The following is a 22240-nucleotide window of genomic DNA, read 5'->3' as shown; positions in this document are numbered from 1 at the left end:
TGAGTGCTGAATTAGAAATCACGCTTTGTACAGTTTCAGTTCAGGAAAGAACTAGCTTCCGAAAAGATCACATGGTGCCAACTTTTGTCTTTTCTTAGCTAAAGTCCTAGGAGTACTTTCCAACACTTACTCACCAAATGAGAGCATTTTTCACTTCTATAACAGTTTTAATAGAAGTGTGGTGTTTAAAGAGCCCATTTCTAATGGGCTGCTTCCAACTCTTACAGCCTTGGGAGAGGAACAGGTCCCCAGGCACCATCCATAGCCAGATCCACCCAAATACCCTTATGAGCCCAACCAGCCTGGGGTGGCACTGCAGAGGACTGTCATCTGTACAAACTTCTGATCCCTAAAGGTGCCTGCTCTGACTTTTGCAGTGTTTCTGAATGGCTTTTTCATTGCTGGTTCCTTACAGCCCCTTCCTATAGGCAGCTGGGTCTGGTGTGCAGTCACTCCCATTGCCACCACACACACACACTGAGCTCCTCTCCTCCACCTCGTTCCAGCAGACCCACCACCTCTCCTCTGAGCCTGCAGAGAACTAAGTGGACAAGAAGTGACTCCTTAACCCCCAAAAGTAAATAATTTCCTGCCGAGTCACCTCTGAGAACTGGCTTGCTGTCACAGGATTTGCAGCACTAGCTGGTGGAAACTTGTGGAGGTGTACAAAGGCAGGTCTGCCTCTTTCCGTGGTATCTTGCCATGAGCTGACTTTTGCCTGTTAGAAGCCATAGCTGTCATCTCCTGCGTCTCCCAGTAATTTTCTTTCTTCTCTCTGAAGTGATGCCCTGGGACTCTTTTTCCTCACACCTCTTGCACCAGGGCTCAGTGGTAAGCGTGAACGGAGCTATGAGTTGTCGACGTGTGGCTGGCTGTAGGGAAAGGGTACATCTAAGGACAGATTTTAGATCCTCTCCCTCTCAGGCAGAGGAAATTTGGGGTACAGTTTCACATGGGTTGTGCTTGCAGCCACCCAGGAACGTTACCAAATTTTTCCCTCTGAATTTCCCCCATCTAAGCTTTACAGTCATTTTTCCTGGCTCAGCGGCACTATTTTCAGCATGTGCTGTCTTCCAGTGACATCTAGGGATACCGACTGGAAACAGCAAGCTGGCCATTAAGATAAGCATTGTTTAAAACCTATTTCAAGCTGAAAACCCCCATTCATTTGATAGAGACCAATTATTTAATTGCTTTAAAAAAAAAGGTCAGGAGACCCCTATCTCTCCCCAGAAACATAAAATAAACCCCAATTTGTCATGGCAGAATTTGTATTTTTAAAAATCTTTTGTTGCAATCTGATAACTGTTTGTAAAACTTCAATTGCACAATGGACACAAACCTGTAGATCTTAAATAAGCCAATGGCTGAAGAAACAATTGCAATTAAGATCAGGGGAAAAGCATCCTGCCATGTTTTGCAGGATTGACGCATCATACTCCCCAAGGCCCACTCCTCACCTCATGTTTCATTAGCATTAATTTCATAAAGTGGCAACACAAGACATGGCACTGACTGGCATAACGTTTCACTCTGGTACAAAGAATGCAAGATAATAGCATTTCATTACTACAAAGCACATGAAAACGGAAAAATTCAACAGGAAGACAGAAACACTTTGACGTCAAAAAAGCAAGTTGCTTCCTGTAGCTGGATCTACTATTTACTCGTTACATTTATGGCAGTCCTCCAGTCACAAATCAGAGAGTCACCATATTTGGTGTTTCACCTACACAGGACAACGATATAGGCCATATAGGCCCATAGCTCTTACCTGCAGGGTGAGGCACAACCGACGGGATGGAAGCAGTAGAGCAGAGGGAACGGTGCCCCCATCTAGACTGCTCTGTAGCCTAGCTTGATGTCAGACTTGAGTCTGCAGTGTTGAACAGCTTATTCCTGTAGGAGCAAGGCAGCAGCAGCAGCAAGGCTTCCCACCGTGCCTTCATTTCGTTACTGAAGGAGCAGGCAGGCTTCCTCCAGCGCACAGCCAGGGACAGCCAAGCAGGATTACTACCTGCCTGTGCAATATATCACATCAAGGGTGCAGAACCGCCTACGCTAGCTCTTTCAAAATCGACTTTGCCTGACTGTACAATCCACATCTGCTCTGGATTTCCTCCTGTAAATTCCTAATTCTTCACAACGCAGGACAGCAAAAGAATCCTGCACTCATTCATGCTTGGACCTTTGGAGAACCCAAGAAAATAAGTCTCTTTGATGGCAGGAGGAAACATGGAGCGTATTCTCAAAAGGAGAAGACATCAAAAGAAGTGCTCATACATGTAACAGGGGCTTTTATGTCCAAACCTGACGTATTTAAATCTACTTGCATGTAACAACAGTGTGGAGAGGGTGAGAACAGAGGCAAGCCGGTGATTTCTCAGGACCTTTTTGTCCAATGAGATAGAGCCGTGCCAGCCGAGGCCCAAATTCCAGCAATCAGGAAAAACTCTATCCAAAAGTAAAGGTCAAGTAAACTTTTGAAAAATAAGTCAGTGGATGCTTCACCAGTATCAGCCCTGCAAGATGTGATCCTGCAAATATGGTCTGTCCAATTCTATTAACTGGAGGGCAATTTCTCTTGATACATATCTGCGAAGGAACTAGAAAAAAACCTGACCCCTTTGCTCTCAGCAGCCACTTTGCCAGATCACTTAACTACTACAGAAAGTGGCAATCGCAAGCCACACCTTTTGCTTGTTTCTGCCACCTCTGCTGTTCCCATCACACAGCAGCCTACCCGAGGGCAGCGACATGCAACTTGCGCATTCCCGATGCTCACAAGAGCAGCACCCGTTGCAGCATGCTCTCCAAAGGCCCACACAACCCACGCTGTGCCTTCCGCACGTAGACCTGAGAGAAAGCACTGCTTCAGGACTGATTTAAGGCACTGAAATAAGTACAGCAAGAACTCTTCGGGCAGCAGATGCCTCTCAAGGTAATGTAAGACGGCCTTCAATTTTAATAGCTTCTTTGCAGAAATAGAACACCTAAATATGCACTTGGAAGATTCTCACATTGTCTCCTTATATTTAATTGGTTCAGCTAATCTTTCCTTTTTTAAGCAATCCCTAATGCCTTCCTCCTGAAAACATACCTTAACAATGTGAGTATAAGTAGCCTGAAATCAAATTGAGACAGGTAGTAAGATACTAGAAAGTAACAGAAGATTAGAGATGATCTCCGGAGGGGGCACAGGCAGGTGGTGTACACTGCGTAAACAGAGCAAAGATTACAGCCTAGACAAGAATCTGGCAAGCAACACATCACCACCTTTGCTAACAGCCTGTAGAGCCTCCAGACAGCTATAGAAGGGGTATTACCATTTTAAGCACGTTTCCTTTGCATTCCTCCTGCCTGTAGCCTCATCCAGCAATATGCAGCTGCCAGCAACAGGGTGTTCTTGCTTTCATACACAGAATTATGTTCTCAGATGCTCATTTTTTGTCTTCCAAATGTTGGGCTTGATGATTTCTAGAACATTACAGGCTTGTTTGGTCCCACCCCGCAGTACAATTCCACAGCAGACAACTGTCAATCCTCCCTACTCAGAGGGTGCTGCCCTGGAGTTGTTAGGATACTACTTTTATCACACAGACAAGAAGTAATTAAAGGACTGTAGAGACAGACCAACAGTAGATGCCCATTTCTGTGTGGCCAAACCACTTCCCGTGACCAGAGTGCTCTGGTACTTTGCATTTATTGCCAGAGACCAGCTGTGTATCAGCCTGCACTGCTGTGAGAACCAGCCCACACCTTGAAATCGTGCAGCTGCTTCTGTGCAGTGCAAACCGCCAAGGCAGCAGAAGCTGCCGTGTTCAGACTGGCTTCAGGGGCAGGCAACCTGAAGGGCTCTGCATTGCTGTATTTGGAAGCAAGATGCAGACACCCCCTTCCCTCTCACCCTCTGTAAAACCCTTTCTATCTTCCACAGCATTACTGAACCATGATTTGCTATCAGCGTGACTTACGCCAGTACTGGAATTCACTTCTACCACCAGGAGAAATGAAACAATTTGATGACCCCAAGAGGTGTCCCTCCCCTCAGTGCCCTTTAAAAACAGCTTAGCAAGCAAGGCAAGCGAGACAGGGATGGATGAGGACTCCAGGCCCAGCTATGTTCAAAACATAGCACCATTCACAGTATTTTTAATGAAGTAAAGATACTACTAGACAATCAGAAAGTTTCTTCATGCCACTGCAAAGTCTTTCCTAAAGTTAAGGTAAGGTAGTAAAACACTCTTCTTTCAATATACTCTATAAGGACCTTTTTCATATAATTTCTCACTCTTATAAATTATCTTGAATAATGTATGGATCAATTTACAGGTTATTATTCACTAAAGGAACCTGGACAGTGTTTTTGTTCTGTATCGTCAAGTCCTAATCTAGATCTGGGCTTTGAGTTACAGGTGTAACTCAAAGATACTGACAGTATCAGATACTGACAAGTATCAGTTTGCAGGGCCATCCTTCTCACCAGTGTTACCGAGCACAGATGTGCTGATACTACCAATATCTGTTTGGTCTGTTTACTGAGGTGTAACTCATTGCTCACCAGGAGGTACCCCTGTCGCGTAAGTATCTAACGTCTTCTGTTGGAGAGTAGCTGAAGGCCGTTTCCTCCACACCAGGGGCTGCCCTTTGGTAGGTTTTGCCAGCAGGACTCTTGAGAATATCTAACTTTTAACCTTTCTTAGCCCAGAAACATCCTCTGATTACACATTAATGCATTGTGTCATTTTCCGGGTCTACCTAAAAGAGCAACCTTCTAATTCATCTGTGGGACAGCTACTGAAACACCTGCAGTGCCACCTCTCCCATGGGGTTAACAGTCCCATCATGATGCCCAAGGATTGTCTACCTGTACTGCAGGAACAGCAGCTTCCCTGTCCAATTGTGAGAGGAACTAGGAAGACAGCTGACAGCTAAATCCTGTCTTCGAGGAACATGACCATTCTACTTGCAACCACATCTGAATTCATCTACTTGTAACTTGGAGAACTGAGCCTGGATCATGGGGGTTTTTTGCTGCACATTCATAGCAAAGAAGGCTTAAAATGGAAAAAAGCATTTATTATATACACAAGTGCTTTTAATCAGACCCCAAATGAATTTCAGAAATGTGCTGCCACACTTCACAGATGCAAGACATTCTAAAATGGCTGAGACCAGACTTGAGCATGTTACTGGCTTCATCTTAAAACACTGTGAATTTTGCTTATTCAAGAAGTTAAAAGATCCTCTTCTACCCAAAATTTTGGATCTCATGCCAATACAATCATCTTCTTTTAGAGCTGTGATACCCCAGTACAAGTCACAATATTTTTTAAGTTGGTCAGTACAGATTATGGTAGAAATTTAGAAGAGGAAATGCAACATTTCTTGAAGAAATCAAACTGATTACAAGAAGATCACATACATCACTTAAATTACACTACTTCTACCTTCCACCAAAAAAAAAAAAAAAAAAAGAAAAAATAATCCTCCTTAAAAAGAGCACAGAATTCCATTTCTTAGAAAAGCATACATAAAACAACACTGGTACATTTTATTTCAAAAGACTTTGTCGCCTCAACTCTCCAGCAATACTCCAATACAGGTTAAGACTTGTTCATAGAGATCAATCACAGGCATGTAGCAAACATTAAAAAGGCATGCCGAGTACAAATCCTCTTTTGAGATTTATTTTTTTAAAATGTAAACTGGAAACAGTAGGCATGAAGCATCTGTACAGCAAACATAAAACAACTATTTTTTTTTCCCTTATTCATCTCAAGATTTTTTGATCTGGCAACTAGAAAATAAACCTCATGTTCTATCCATGGGGGACACGTTCCCAACTAAACTGAATATAAATGTAGGAAGAGTCTTAGGAGGAAGGCAGATTCTTAGTACCTAAATACACATGACCCTTTAAGACCACTTCTATTTCCCTAGTGGCAGTAGCACACTAATTAGAGGGACACTCAGTGACACTAATCAACACTGAACACACCAAAAGTGACAGCAGCCCCTACTGCATCCCAAAGTAATTATAAAAATGCTGGCCTCCCCCGTTCTTTAACTGGCTAAATACCAGTCCTGTACGTACTTCCACACAGTAAGAGGAACTACTGAGCCACTTCAAAGAAGGGTGTAACATATGGATCCTGTACACTACAGCCTTCCAGGAAGATTAAGGAAAAGATAACTGCTGACCACAACTCAAGGTACACCTTGCCTATACTGTAAAATCAAGAGTAGTACAGCCTGTAACAGTGCAGCACAGCGGGTAAGATCTTACACAAACTACAAACAGGCTATTGCACTACAGCAGGGTATCTGCTTACTGACAGGTCCGTAAATACCTGTATATGCATCTTCAGGACAACTACAAACTGATTATAAGCAGGACAGCAGTATAGGGCAAAATGCAGAGCTCCGCTTAATTTTTTTCTTCCAAATATTTAAAACTTAACACTTCAATAACTCCTCAAAAAAAGTTTTATAATGGCTTCAGATATGTTTATAACCTTAAATGCCAAACCCTCAAGGAAGTTTAATTAGGATTTTTAAAGATACAAACCCAGAAATTACAATGTTACACAGATCTTGCAGTCCAGGAGAATCTAAGTTAATGAAAACAGGCAAGATATAAACTTATTTCCTCAGGTGGTTTTTTGTGGGATTCCCTCCTCCCTCTCCAGAACAACATGCTTTTCATTTAGGCTGTGCAAGAACGTAGTGCAGGATGTAAGGTTTAAACAAAGCCACTGAGCCAATGAACAGCACACACACACAATCTAGGCACTATTCTTTTCAAAGGTTCTTTCACTTGAGAGGATTATTGCTCATCTGCCCATAGTTGTGCTCTTCACACTCATCTCTGAAACACACGGTCAGATTTAGTACACCACAGGTGAAGTAAAGGGCCTGATAATTCACCCAAAAGGAGGAAGTAGGCAGTCTACACGCTTAAATTACTAAATCTCATCTTCTACAAATAAGGACTGCTACCACCACTTGGGAAGTGATGGTTTCATTGTTCGCAATTTCATTATGTAGATGGAGGCTCTGAACACACAATTCAATGAATTTATTTAACCAACACCTTATTCCTGTGTATCAGCTAAAAGAGTCACCTACAACAGCCCAATGTAACTATGCACAGCAAATTTCAAACAGCAGTTCCTACATCCAACTGCAGCTTGTGGTTAAGCCTAGATATCACCAAGGCGGCAAACAATTTGGAGATCTCAAGGACACAGATTTCACAATATTCCAACAAAAACAAGCACCACTCTTTGCAGTCTGAGCTTGCCCTGTCTCAAGTCCTACTAGTGGGTTTTAAAAGTGTTTCCTATTATTAGTTCCCTTTTACTGCCTTGACAATTATGCGCCACATCCTTTACATTTTTTACCCTGTTTTGGAATAGATGGAAAGAGTGAAACCTGCTTTCCCCTCTGAAAACAGGTTCTCACGGCAGTAATTTAAACAGTTCTTTCCCATGGTCTTCCATATTTCTCATCATTCTTGAACATGGATATATATGCCACATAGGCAGAGCTTTGACAAAGAAGTTTTAGCGTAAGATGATAAAACATGAAATTGTTGAAGCCTTTCCTCCAGAACATGAAGAGGCTTGGGCATGTTAACAAGAGACGCTGTTCTAGTTTAAAACACTTCAAGGATGAAAATTTCTGCTTTTCTTCTAGGAAGATTAAATTGTTTGTTGCTACAACAAATCTCATCTATTTAAACTTCAAATGTGTTACTTCTTATTCCCTCTCCTTTTAATTTTGACCTTCAAAGGGCAAAACACAAGCAGCTCCACTAGAGCGTAAGAACCAATCCACTTACCAACTGCAAGGTTCCTCCTACCGGCAAGGACTTTTAAATGAGGAAGAAATCAAAGTTTTTTCTCATTTATTCCAAACAGAATAACTATGGAGAAATGACTCAAGCTTAGGCAGTGAAAGTTAATGGAATGCCATCTGAAATGAAGACTGACTCAGTAACACATGAGACTTGCTAATCCTTTGTTAATCTCCAATTCAAAACCTACTAGAAGTACTCACATAATACCAGTAAAATAGGAGAAGATACTGCTTGCTCTTCCGCTTGGGCAGCAGAACAAGCTTTAAATGAGAATGTCATTTTTTCCCTGGCATTTGATAAAATGAAAATCACTAAGTGCTATGTAACCCCAAAGGATTAATTACTTTAGCATCTATGAATAAGGACCAGGTAAAAAATTTGCAGTACAATGATTTTATTCTGCTAAAGTGTAAGACTTGCATAAGACTTACGCTTTAGATTTTCATTCCATGTGCTGGTATTTCGAGTTTTGCAACAGGCATTGCCTCCGCCTCCTCTTGAACACACTACACCTTAACGGTATACAATCTTCTGGAACATCTTTTTCTCTGGAACTGTTAAAATCTGCAACACCAGGCAAAATTTGTGGAGACTGAGAGACTGGACACTGGATACTTACAGGTGCAATTGCCTAGACCAGACAGAGAAAGGACGTGCCATATGTATGCTTTATAACGTTCCTCTAATTGTTGCTAGTGCCATAAAGGTTCAGATCTGAATTCAGAAATCTAAAAACAACTTCAAATGAGTTGAAATTGAGCATTTCTGTTTAGAAAGGCAACTCTGAACAGGAAACAAAGCACAGGCACAGGTGATATTAAATAATATAGTTTTGGCTATTCTTGATGTTTACTTAGGTAGTCATCAATTTTTTTTCTGAGTAAGTTTTATTGATAAATCTTAGCAGTAAAGAAATGTCTCTTTCTTCCTTTCCAGAGAACACATGGTATTACAGGAAGTGTTAACATTTCCCACTACTGTTATGGTTTCCCAGCTCAGCATGTTTTGAATTGTTTCAGAGACAATTTCCATGTCTATCTCACAAGGAAGGTAAGACCTGCTCACAAAATAATTTCATTCTGTAAAGAGACATGTCTTAAAAGCAGAATAACAAATGCCTAAAGCTAACTAAAACTAGATGAAAAGCATGGTTGAACCTATCATAACTTTAGATAACACAGAATGAACTGCCTGCTAGAAAAGGAGACTAAATCAGCTTTCTGTAGCAACACCCCAACCCCACTACAAACCCCTCCATATTAACTGTTAAACACAGCAAAACTTCTCACACTAAGACAAAAAAAGTTTAGTGCAGAGCCTGTTCCCTTCGTTACTTCTGCAAGTAATACTAGCTGCTAATTAAAGCATTCTGCTTGCCCACATTAAACGTACAGTCATGGCAGAAGCCAACTCAATGTGTTTCCCCTTTACTCAGTAACAGAAGAGATACAAAATCCCATGCACCTCCTTCAAATGTTTTGGGAGTCCTACGTAAGACCTAGATGTTTAGCATGTTCTCAGGAATAGCAGCCTTAAGGAGTTCAGCTTATTTTAGCCTACTATGGTTAACGCTAGTACATCATAGTCACTGCAGTAGATTTTAGAGAAGATCCAGTTGCTTACTCAGCAAACAATTTATGTCTTATCGTGCTGCTACTAAGATACACCTACACAAAAGACTTTAAAGCTCTAGTCTTACAGCTACAGGATCACATCATGCTAGAATACTGATTTAACTGGCTAATACTTCATCACACAGATTTTCCAATTTATTCAACCATCAGTGAGCTACACTTGCCACAAAACAGTTTAGCCATTCTTTAGTAAGGCTGCTGTGCTAGTTTAAAACTTAAGCTAAAGCATTTCAGATATCCCAGAAAATATATGAATAAACTTTTATTTTTAAGCAACACCACACACTATTTTAATACAACCCACACATTTAAGTCAGGTGGAGAGTACTAAACTGAACAATCATCGCTAAAACATTTCCATTGGAAATGTGGTAAAGTTCACAAGTGTCTTCATTACCACCTTACTGAAGTTTTCTTATGTGTTTCTAGTCTACACAGCCCATGTTTCACACAGTCATGCAAATCTGAAACAAATTTGAAGTGTTTAGGTAACAGGGAAGTCCATTCACTGCAAAGATTCATTTTTCACAGAAGAGCCAGGCTAGGTAAGGCCAAATACTTCAGGGTTCTTCATCGGAGTACAGGTATTTTAGAAACCATGAACTTTCAGTTGTTCTTCCTTGACAATGCCAATCTAAGGGAGAAAAGCAACGTATTTCAGTAAAGCTTACATGCTAAGGATATTACAGTGATATCAAGTTACCACAATCTTACATACTTTGATTAAAAGAAACTGAAGTATATAGTCAGTAAAGCAGTTTTCTGGGAATGTTTCTGAGCCAGGCAGAACAACTGACTACACAAAAAAGAAAATCTTATCAAACATCTGACTTATTCTGTAGTCCTAGTGTAACATCTCTGCATCATGATTTGCATCGGTAAGCCTCTTTCCTTTATAGTGTTTTCAGTCTCAACATTATGGTTTGCATCAAAGGCTTGATTTCACAAATGAAGAACTCAAGCTGTACTGCCAGAGAACAAGTGGTATGTTGAAGCAGGGTAAATGCATTCTGCAGTGCTTTCATTCTTACTGGAGGGTTTGCTCTCATTCTGCAAGTGTCATTTTACTTTTTGGCTGAAAATACAAAGGAACTATAGTGGACATCTTTAGCTTGTTAATTAACATCAGTGCCACCTGTCACTCTAATGCTTCCAGAGAGGTTTAGATATTTATCTGCAGTCCCTCACCTCCAAGAGGAATTGGCAAATGTTCTTCCTCTGGTCACCCTGAAGCTGGATAACTTCACCGTATTCAGGATGTTCAATCACAGTACCATTACAAGCAAATTTCTAGAGAGAAACATTCATACTGTTAGGACATCTGATGTACATTATGATTTCGCTTAGTAAGTCTTTTCAGCAGAATTTTGTCACAGAAGCTGCTTACTAAATTCTGATGACAAGCAAGGCAAAGGCTAGATCTATTTTACACTGGTTTTGAGAGCAAATAGAATCTATCTGCTGATACACATAGACACAAACTAGGCTGCTGATAGTAAATTCAGGCAAGGACAGGATTAACTGTTGTGCAGAAGGAACTGGCCAACATGCATTACAAGAATGGGGAAAAAAAGTCATGACACAGCCTTTCAACTCCATGCTATTTTAAAATAAGTACTTTCATCCTGGAGAAACAAGACCTATTTTCAACAGCAACCCAGCTATGACAGAAGCAGGAATGCAAAAGAAGTTCTACTTTAAACTGATTTTATTCTTCATATCAACAAAGCCAGGTATCTTTGAAATTTTCTTGAAACATTAAGAACATATTTCATTTACTTCTTTATAGGAAAGAAACATTTAACTTTTAAACAAAAATCAAGTGTCACTAGACACTGATAGAAGTTTTGAGAAAAACAGGGAAAGGGATCAATCTGAATATTAAAGTGATGCACACTGGAAAGAATGAAATAAAACAAACATTCTGTTACTTAGTATTAAAAGCTATCATAGTCCTTTATCATTGTCAAATCAGCAACTTCACCTTTTTGAAAGCTTTCACAAGTTTCTTCTTGTCATAATCATCTGCAATTCCCTGGACAGTTGTTAGTGTCTTTCTTCCGTTTCGTTGCTGGATCCTTATGTGAATATAATCCTCAGTCCCCGCCGGGAGTAAATCGTCACCCTTTGTTGCATCAGCAAAGGGGTCTGCAGGAGGAAAAAGATTCATGTAATTCCCACAACAAAAACACTCAACCTCAAAAACTAACAGTGAAGTTTCTCACTTCACAAAGAGATTCAGGGGACAATCTTGCTGTTTTCTCCCTGTTTAAAAGCATGCTGTTAAAATCACGAGTACTTTTTTCAACAGTTGTATTAAGGCTCACCAACCTAACTCAGCATAGCACTCTCAACTGTCATGCATCCATCTTCAAGGCCTTTCTGGATATAAACAATTTTCAGCTACAGTATCAATTTAGCTCACTGCTCCTTGCAAACTGTAAATCCTGAAGCTCTGCACCTGAAAACAGGATGTTGCAAGAGAACATCAAGTGTACCTAAGTTTTAGACAGCCACGTGCATAATAAGTGAAATATGGAAGTTGTACCTGTTATCAGATCAACTGCTAAGTACATGCAAATAAAAAAAGTTCTTGTGCACCTTTACAGGTCCAAAAGAGAAGTCATGTACTCTGTGACAACTACCACACTAGCAGCATATTAAGGCATGGATGTAATTTTTGGCTACGAATGTAAACAAAACATGGCAACAGACACCAACAGATGTCAGAGGGTCTTGTAAACCAGCACCCTTCTGCCAGTCAGGAGTTTTAGGCAAGAACTGTGACAACATTCATTTAGGCTTTGACTACAAAAAGGTCAGTTTTCAAATCCTTCCAAGTTTAAAATGAGACTAGCACAGGTGAAACAAGAATGCATTTAGGAAGAAAGGTTTCAGGGTTATACTTCTTATTCTCAGTTGCCCACAAAAAGATATTTAACACTCACTCTATCATGAAATTTCATAGCCCTGCAAGTTTCCTAATCAGTAGCTCCAAATAAATCTTGAAGCATGAACTACTTCAAGTATTTTTTTAAGACAAATCACAAGTAATTTTTTGATACTGGTCAGAATCATATTGAAGAGTCTGATCTTTAGAAATTGTAGGTGTAGGTTCAACAGCCACGCAAGCTACAATTTCCCAAACTTCCATCCAAAACTTGAACGTAAAAACACTGATCAAGTTTTGTCATTCACTCAAAAAAAAAAATGTCCCGAAAGAGTAAAACTTCAGCAGAAATAGGAACAGAAGTAGTCTAGCTACAGACAGACTGACCCTTGCAGAAACAAGAATGACAAGAGCATTAAAGCCATTGAAAGCAGGATGACAATGCAAGCACCACAGGAAAAAAAGTAACAGCACTGCGAAGCCTGACTGGCTTAATTTCTAAGACATTTGTTAAGGTATGCTGAATTTCACTGTGCACCACAGTTTGTGGGGCAAACAAAAAACAAAAAAAAAAAAAGGAAAAAAAGAAAATTCCAGTCAAAGAAAAAGTCAAACAAAAAGGGGTCTTGGGCATGAAGATCACTTGGCAGAGTTTAGGATTCTAGGTGGGAGATAAGACAGCGCTGTAGCTGTTAATATCGAAGCACTTTAAAAAAAATAAATCCTTTCGGCAGCACCTTCCTAAGCACAGGGTCAACTCCAGAACCGTGATTAACGCAACCTTCTCGTATTGCTTGTGTATGCAAGAGATCAATGACAAAACTGAGACCAAAAGCCTGGCAACATTATTACATAGTGTGAACTTGCTCACTTCTGTTGCCTATAGATAAGGAAGGTGGAGGAGAACCACGGCCCAGCACAGTAAACTTCCTTGCTACTACAAGAAAAACGCCCTACCATCTGTATAGCTCAAGCTACACAAACACCACTCTTTGCAGGGCATGGATCAGGTTTTGGGACATCGGTACGTGTACGATGAGGCAGCAAATCAACAAGCAGTTGGAAGCATGGAAATTATTCCCTTCCTTAGCAGAGAATATGAACTCTGGCCTCCCTATAGAGGCCATATAACATGAAGATTATAACTTTGGGACTGCGGAGCTGACAGAAAAGCCCAATTTGGGGTGCTACCAGACATGCGGGCAAACAGCGCAGTACGGGCCGCCCGAGCACGGTACACGGCAGCACCTCCTACGGCCGCGGAGGGAGCGCTGAGCCTCCCGCCCGGTGCCTGCCCGCCGCACGCCCGGCGCCCGCCCCGGCAGGACAAGGACGAGCAGCCGGAGCTGCCGCTGCGGAGTAACGGGGCAGCGCCGGGGACGGCAACCCCCGCCCAGCGGCGGCTCCAGTGTCACGGCGGGGGCCGGGGGCACCGGCGCGCACAAGCCCCGGGCTCTCGGGAGAGCGGGAGCAGGGCAACACCGGGGGCCGGGGCGGCAGCACAGGCGGCGGGCCGGGGCCGGGGCCGGGGCCGGGGCCGGGCCGGCGGAGGCAGCCGCAGCCCCGGGCTGGGTGTGCCGAGGGGGTGACCGCGGGGCTCCCCTGCGGTACGATGGGGTGGCGGGGTGGCGGCGGCTCTTACCGAAGGATTGGAGGTTCTGGATAGATGACATGCGATTCTGCGGCGAGAGGCTGGAGCAGCGGGGAAAAGGCCGCGGCTGGCTCCGCTCGGGTCACGTCTCCGGCTCCGCAGTGCCGGCGGGGAGGGAGCGGGGCGGGAGGGGAGGGAGCGAGGGGAGGGATGACAAAAGCCGAGGGAGGGGCGGCGAGAGAGAGAGAAAGGAGTAAAAGGAGGAGAAAGCGCAAACGCGAACAGACCGGGGTGCGAGCCCGCCGCCCCTCCCCGCGGCACACCGCCCCACACACCGCTAACGGCAGCGGCCGCCGCTTCCCCTCAGAAAATGGCGGCTGGCCCGCGCCGCGCCAGGCACGTGACGGCCGCCCCGCCGCGCCCCACGGAAAGGGGTGCGCCCCCTCGCGGGCCCGCAGCGCGGGGAGCCCGGCCCGGGCGGCGGGTCAGGGCTGCCCTACAGCCCCGCCGGCCCCAGGGGATCGCCTGCTCGCCCCCCGAGCGGAGCGCCGGCGCGGGGTTGAAGCCCCTGGTTCCCCACGCTGCCTGCCCGCAGGGACGGCGCGGGCCCTGGCGGGGTGACCCCCAGTGAGGGTCCCCTCCGTGCTGGCGGTGCCGTTCATCAGCTCCCTCCGTGTCTCCGAGCTAGCTCCTGCCGGCCGCTGGGCTGACTTTCCAAGCTGGTAGGGAATGGGGGGAGTGCTTCCCCTGTCCCCTTACCCACTCAAACGTATGGGGACCTTCCCCCCGGCCTGCCTCGCTGGGTGACGCGCCTCCAGACCGCCCGTGCCCCTTCGGCTGGGTACTGCCCCCGCGGGGCTCCCCTGCCTGCCGCTGCCCGCCTGGCACCGCTGGCCTCCCGGTGTGGGGGGACGGGGGTGCGGGGGCTGCAGGGGGAAAGGCGTGCCTTTGGCAGGGCCTGCTGGCATTGCGGAGCCTGCCGGGCCTCAGGAGGTGACAAATGGCTTTGCAGATGTACAATAACTTGGTTGCATTGGCACGACTGCCAGAACCTGTTTCTCCCTTTTTTTTTTTTTATTTCTTCCCTTTTTGTTTGTTTTTTCTTTTTTTTGGCTTTTGTGCTAACCTTCAGTCCTCTTAAATCACAGGGATATTTCTTTCCTGTTATCCAAGGCCTGGATCAGCACTGCAGTATTATGAATATCAGCATACATTAAGAAAGTTTCTGGTCCTGGCACTTTGCAAGGAAGCTTCTCTTTTTTACCTTGGGGCAAGCAAGGCCACTTGCCATGGTACAAAACTTCTGCTCACCCTTTGCTACCATCCCTGATAAAGCCTTACGGTGCAATATGGGCCGTGGAGAGGGTTGTCTTAACTCCTTCCCAAGCAGCTGCAAAATGCACTGCTGGACAGTAATGGCGGAATGGGGAGATGCTCATTACAGAGCCCAAAGGGCCTGTCTCGGTCACAGGCTTGCCAGAATTTGAACAATGTCCATGGATTAAGGATGCTGAGCTAGATGCTCAGAGACCTTCTGGGCAGGTTGTACAAGCTCAGGACACCCACTCTCAGGGACATGTTCCTGGTATGTCTCCAGCAGTTCTCTCAGAGAACTTACATTACTACCAATGTGGGGAATTTTTGGCCCTGATGCATTTTTGAAAATTCTGCATCTCTGTACAAAATTTTATTGTCTCTTTTGCTCTCCCATCATCATCCCATGAAACTTCCCCAGCAGCCATGCAGGTCTGTCATCCTGTTTTTCCCCCAGCCACTGGTTCTTGTTACCTTGGCTGGGCCAGTACCACTGTGGGGCACTGTAGTGAGCCAGATGAGCAAACTGATTTGAGTTAAAAAGTAAAGGTTAAAACTTCGTATCTACTCCACTTGCACAATCCTGCAACAGTTGTGCTGGGACAACCAAAGAGAACAGAAGCTGGGGACAGCCCTGGCCGTGATGAGAGGACGGTGGGCCTTCAGATGCAAAACCCAAGTCCAAGCCTGCAGGTTTAGGCTGCTCACTGTGGTTGTTCTTTTGCTTACTTTGAATCCTCATGCCTTTAAAATAGTTTCGTACTTCTCACTGCAGGATTAACCCAGGCCTATGGGCTCATTGGGTATTTGTGGGATTTGTTGTACAGTTTATAGACAAATGAGAAACAACAAGGCTTCTTTATAAGCCAAGAAGATGTGACTTTGTAATCCTTAAAAAAACCCACAGTGAGCAGTTCTTAAGTGCAAACTTTGACAACTGCAGAGGGAATGGAAACAAACCCTAACTGCACAGCTTGGCATGCGCTGGGCAGCAATTAAAATAAAGGCAGCGGACAGCACACTTACTGTTCCTTTGGCAGCCTGCTGCAATGGCCACATGCATTGGCATGGGGTCTCTGTGAGGCTGCGTCAATGCAAAAATCTCTCCCTCTTCTGTCGTCCTCAGAGGGAGCTGCAGGTCTCCGTGTCATGTCCGTCACTTAGTTCTGACACAAACATGGTCTGTGCCAGAGCCTTGCACCAAACTTTGGTCACAGTGGGCAGAGACAGGTAGCATCCTGCTGGAGATGTGCTGCTTCTGCTTTTGCCCCTTGACAGCTGTCCTGAGGTGCTTTGTCCTGACTGAGTCCTTCCCATGTCTCCTGAGCGGCCACTCATGACAATAGATCTGCGGAAGTCCTGGTTATGGGGGCTTCCAGCCACACCAGACTGCAGAAAGGTGGGCCAAGCAGACATGGCACCGCAGCAAACAAAAAAGGTAGAAACAATTAGAATAGTTTTAAAACCTAAGTGGAAACAAGAGGCGTTGTCACTTAGGCTGTTAAATTTCAGATTACGGCTAATCATCCTAGAGCTCAGGCTGGAGTTAATCTCACCTGCTAATATCTGTCAGACATCAGAGTTTAAGCAATGGATGGGAATGAGACTCTTGCCTTTCCATGACTAGTGTATAACCTGGCAACTATTGCGGCAGAAAAGAAGAGCATCATCTCTAATTATCTTGGTCATGGCTTCACGATATGTAATAGCTGCAAGACCTGGTTTTGAATAGCAATCCCCTTGCTTGACTTTTACTGTATTCCTGTTCATCTGCCAAGCTGTATGTGAATCATTAGAGGTTATTTATGACTGGATAAACTGCAGGCACTAAAACCAGGGACTCACTGGCATGCAGATGAAAAATATGATATACTAAAGCCATAAAGTACACTTTTGTAAAAATTGTCGCCCTAGTGCAGAACTGCACCTTCACTGGATATTCTCAGAAGTACTTCGGCTGCCCTTTAGGATCAACAAGTAACCCAGACCAGTGGGAGAAACTTTGTTCTTCCAGAGAACTGCTGTGTTGGAAATACAGTCTGGGAATGCCATGAGAAAGCATCACATCAGGAAAAAAACAAGTCACCCACATGGTAGGGACTAAAGCTCTGCTTTAATTTAGGACTCTGTACAATGTCTGTCTTTGCATGTGTGTACATGTGAGGCTGCCATTACCTTCAGCTGTTTTCAATGTCCTCTGTTATAACTGGATCATTTTTTTTCATTTCCTACAGACATAGTTCTAATATATACTACTATTATTTTCATGTGCAGCACCCTAATATTGAAAGTTTTATTCCTTAGGAGCTTTTACAAAGTCAAAATTTAATTTAATTAAGGATTGCTCCTGTAGGCAGATCCCCCATACCTGTCCCTGCAGTCTGCCATACCAGAAAAGAACAAACTGGCATGCTGACCTGTCCTCTGCAACAGCCTGGAAACCCAGACAATTACTGCTTGAAGCACGCAGTGTTCAAAGAGCAGTTTAAGATGCCTGACAAAGTGATTGTACATGAAATGTGGAAATGGCATGTAGCGGCACTAACTTCTGTCCTGTATTCCACCAATGCAACTACTTTATATCCAAATTCTGCTCCACTCCAGTGCCAGAAGTGTGACTCTGCTGGCCTAACGGTGGCCTCCTGAAAATAGCATCAAAGCACTGGATGCTTGAGATAGGCAAAAGTACTTCCATCCTTGATTTTTTTTTTCTTGAACTTTAATCTTCCCTGCTCCTCCTACGCTACCCAGCTCCGTTTGCAAGCTGCACCTCCCAAACCTGTGTGCAGAAGGCTGTACGGTGGCTTTCTAGCAGGGAGGAAGAATAGCAAAAGTGTCAGAAGAAAACATCCCTCTATCTTTACTGTCAGCAGAATAGTTTTGAAGGTGGCTGTAACCGTGCCAAGCCTGACTTGTGTTTTTCCATCTGAGCTCTAACGCTGGTGCAAAGCCTCCATAGTGTGCTGAGGAGGGCTTGGGGAGACTGGCTTATGTCCTGAGCTGTAGCCTATGCTTGAGCTGCCCAGCTGCTAACAAGTTGTTCCGGTAAACACGTGCTATCTGGGAGAACTGGGCAAATTGGGAATTGTGCTCATGGTATATACCTGTATATCCAGTCTAACTTATCAGAATCTGGGTTATATGCAGTTTGGTTTAGTCTCATTACATGGGACAGATACCAAAATACACGTTTTCATTTGAAACGTGTGGGGGGTTAATGCCTTGTTCAATGATTGAAAGCAAGACGATAGTTTCTGTTTTAACCACTAGATGGGCCTCTTTCTCTAACAAAAATACAGCTTCAAAATAAAGCCAGTCCTGGCTTTTCTCTGAACCTGAATGTTAGTAGAGAATGGCTTCAGTGTAAAGCTATACATGATTAACAGTCTCATCTAGTTGCTTGAATTGACATGGTTTTCTGAACAGATTTGAATATAACTTTTCATGAATCCTCCAAACTCAATTAGTGCAACCAGGCCTCTTATCAATCATCAAGTTCTTCCAAGTTAATGTCAGATAAGAATTTTCAGCTCCAGCCAGCGCAAGTGTCATTGTTCTCCCTCCTTCTCATTCAAGGCTAAGCAAAATCAGACCAGCAACGTTTTAATATTTCACACTCAGAAGTCATGCTCTACGCTGGCATAGAAGGCTGGGCAGATTCATAGATTCATGGATCAGGCAGTAGTTCATGGCATTTGCAAAGTATTTGCATACTGGTACGTGAAACAATGAAAGTGGTGATTGGGGAAAAAAAAAGTGTATCTTTCTCCACCCAGCTGCATCAAATGTCTTTGCTTTGGTGGTTTTCACCTTCTGTTTGTGGAAGGCTCCTACCAGCAAAAGAAGTACAGAAAAAAAGAAATTTTGGATTAGCTCTTTGGGCAGACTAGATGGTAGAGTTTGGCACCAAACCTGTAGTTCACTGTTGGCCTCTGGAGCTGTCTTCCCAAGGAATATTCCTCTGTGGCAGGCACCCTGGACCTCATCCTCTTGGGTCACTCCAGCCTTCAGGTGATACATTCCACCATTGCTGACATTCATCCTCCTCATCATTTCCTGTCCAGGAGCCCAACCTCTCCTTAGCCTTGGGAAGTTGCTGTCCTTACCACAGCCCGTCACAGCTGTGTTTCTGCTGCCTTTCTAAGAGGTTGCATCCCACGGTGTCTCCCCAGCCAGCTAGCCCACTGAGACACTGCAACACTCCAGCTAACAGTGGGCACAGTCATGCTTCTGGGTCCCATAACCTACACAAGAATTTTACATGCAGGAGTCCTGGGTCTTGTGTGGGGCAGGGAAATGATGGAGGCCTGAGCCCTTCTGGGGGATCATCTTACAAAGAAGAGAGCACGTGCCCAGCCTCACTCGAAAACAGAAAAAGGATGAAGGTTTTAACACGCAAACCTCTGTGCCTTCACTACAGACCAAGCTGTCCTCTAGATGATATTGGTTCAGTCTTTCACGACCCTCTTTCCCCAACAGCTCTTTTTCAGTTCCTTCCAGATCTGAGTGGCTTTCACATTTCTGTGCTGCCTGAGCTGACTTGCTTTCCTTGGCCAAACCATATGCCCTGCTCTGAATGGGGTAACAAAATGAAATAAAATAACAACTGCCTGAAAAGACCCCGAGAAGTCAGGACAATTTCTCTGAAGCTTCTGAGTACTATATATAGCACTCTGGTAGTTCAGTCGTGGTCTGGTGGAGAGAATTGATAACTTACAGTCAATGAGGATGGAGTAAGGTAGCACTGTGGTAAGAGAAATGCCTGATGAGGCTCATCTAAACAGACTGTCACAGTTTATTAGTCTTCATGAAGGCAGAATGAAAGCAAAAATGAAAAAATAAGTACTTGAAACTCACAAGTGGCATGCCCAGAACAGGTGCACGGTCGTGATCCTTCTTGTAGCGGGGAGAATGCTGTGAAGTTCTTGGCTCATGATTTTGTGGGTGCTGAGAATTTACATGGGTTCAAGAAGCAGCTGTGAAAGAAAAGAAGTCCATTAAGGGCTACCTGCCACAAACATTTGGCTTGGGAAGCCTCTAGACCACAAGACTCAAGGGCCTGGGAGAATAGTCTGGTGGGGAATGTCAAAATGTGCTGCCCTGTATTTAGACTCTTCCCAAAGATGTTCTCTGCTGGGCACCGTCAAAACCAGAATACTGCAGTAGATGGACCTTGGGCCAGAACAAACGCAGCTGATCATATTAGAGCATTTTAAACGCTGGCTCTCCTAATATTTTTTTTTTTTTGTATGGCATATTATTTTGCAGGCAACATTTACCAATAAGCAAACCATGTTACCAGGAACACATTGCACAGTTTTACCTTACCTGGTAATTTCCATGTAGGTGCCAATCGGTGAAAATGATCTGTGCTATTGAAGGGCTCCCATTGCAGTGCCAGCAAGTCTAGGAAGAGTGAATGGGATGAAAAAGGCTTTTACTTTTGTGTTAAGATGATAGGATCACTTAGCAAAACAGGAAAACAAGACAGAGTCCTACATAATCCTGGAGAGAAAAAGCCCTCGCTCCACCAATTGCCCACTAGAGATCAAGAAAGGATACCCACATTTTCTGGTCAAAACCAATGTGAAGACCAGTAAGGGAAAAGATCTATGATGCAAAACCATGAAGGGTTTTACTTACTAAGCAGATACCCTTGCCACGCACGCACGCAAAATTAGCACAGCAGAAGCAGAGCCACCGCCTGGTTCTTGGACACAGATTGATTTTTAGGTAGGGAGCGTTTGCAAGGTTCAAAGGGAACATGCTAAAAGGAGGTTGCTGAAGAAAGCATGTATATACATTATTGATTGTGTTAGCTGTAGAAAGACCTTTTGTGCTATCATGGACTTGAAGTGCTCTTCATATTTTGTAGTTGTAATCCTGAGTAGTCTGAGTAAACTCTTGAAAACTTGGATGAGGAAGGCACTTCTTTTAGCTGTTGCTAGGTGGAAATTGGGGAATGGAAGAGTATTTCTCAGGTTTCTTTACCATTTGTGTTCATGCACATGCCCAGAGAGCAAACTATTACACATAAATGAGAAATCTATTTTAATCCCTACAACTAGTGACCATACCCTCATTGGTGGTGGTGGTGTCATCTATTTGATACCTGGACACTGAGTAGGGGCAGGGCCAGGCAAAATTTCAGTCAGGCTTCCTTCTAGCAGTACCCCACAAATTGCCCCTAGGAAAAAGAATAGTCTAATTTCTTTTGGAAGGTGGCTGCAGTGGAATAGTGTCATTTGTACTTTGAAGTTTTCCCAGCTGGAAACATCTCTGTAGAAAAACTAGATTTGCTACTGAACTTCCTTGCACTTTATATTAATGGAATTCCAGCATTTCTTATCCAGTCTCAGCTTATGGACTGGGTCATGCCTCAGAGCCCTCTCTTCTAAGCACAGCTTTAAAAATTGTTTTTCAGGGAGTCAGTCTCACCAGGAGCAGAGCACAACCCTGTGTCTGTGAAAATCTCTGCAGGAGAGCCTCGGTCCCCAGGCAGCCCAGTAACGCTACACATCTCAGCCTCTTTGCAGTATGGTGCCGAAGGAGTGAAACACCTGGCAGTTCAGCTGCTGCTCCGCTACAAACCTTCGTGGTAAACACAGTCTGAGCCATTAAAGCAGCGAGGTCTGTAACAGCAAGATTGCAATGACACATTAGTCAAGAGACAGAGTTAAAAACAGCTGTCCAGAAGAGATGCCTATTGCAGAAATACAATATTGCTCCAGATATTAGCCTCGTGCAGATGAAATTTCCTGTGCCACAAAACTGGTAAGCCCCTGCTTAAGCACTGAACCACAACTGATTTCCTCAGCTACTTGGGTGCTGTGTTGCAGTATGGCCTAAACCTGAGGAACGGGTCAGTTGACGCCAGCCGTGGGTTAGGGGATTAATGGGACAAGAGATGCCATCAAGTAAGATCCCAAGCAAAAAAGCAGAGGTGG

General features: G+C 44.1%; 1 protein-coding gene and 1 long non-coding RNA gene across 2 annotated transcripts; one reads left to right on the top strand and one right to left on the bottom strand.

Moving 5' to 3' along the window:
* Nucleotides 1–5530: 5530 nt before the first annotated feature.
* On the bottom strand, nucleotides 5531–14302 carry EIF1B (eukaryotic translation initiation factor 1B). The gene is made up of 4 exons (XM_056336233.1): nucleotides 14031–14302; nucleotides 11483–11646; nucleotides 10687–10788; nucleotides 5531–10132 (listed from the first exon to the last, which is right to left on the bottom strand). Exons 1-4 carry the CDS (start codon nucleotides 14059–14061, stop codon nucleotides 10088–10090), a joined length of 342 nt encoding a protein of 113 aa, XP_056192208.1. The 5' UTR covers nucleotides 14062–14302; the 3' UTR covers nucleotides 5531–10087.
* Nucleotides 14303–14470: 168 nt separating this feature from the next.
* On the top strand, nucleotides 14471–22067 carry LOC130148073 (uncharacterized). Its single transcript, XR_008821461.1, has 3 exons — nucleotides 14471–14701; nucleotides 17213–17386; nucleotides 21718–22067. It is a non-coding gene; the product is annotated as an uncharacterized LOC130148073 (long non-coding RNA).
* The last annotated feature ends 173 nt before the right edge of the window (nucleotides 22068–22240 follow it).

Source organism: Falco biarmicus, chromosome 4 (genome assembly GCF_023638135.1).
Source record: "Falco biarmicus isolate bFalBia1 chromosome 4, bFalBia1.pri, whole genome shotgun sequence".
Taxonomy (NCBI): domain Eukaryota; kingdom Metazoa; phylum Chordata; class Aves; order Falconiformes; family Falconidae; genus Falco; species Falco biarmicus.
This window is presented reverse-complemented; position numbering and strand designations above follow the sequence as displayed.

Excerpts from the sequence above, each read along its gene's own strand:
- EIF1B (XM_056336233.1), bottom strand. The coding sequence starts at position 14,061 with ATGTCATCTATCCAGAACCTCCAATCCTTCG. Across the intron at positions 10,789-11,482 it reads TTGTGAAAGCTTTCAAAAAG|AAATTTGCTTGTAATGGTAC; the intron begins GTGAAGTTGCTG and ends GTTTCTCTCTAG. Across the intron at positions 10,133-10,686 it reads TTTGCCAATTCCTCTTGGAG|ATTGGCATTGTCAAGGAAGA; the intron begins GTGAGGGACTGC and ends TTTCTCCCTTAG.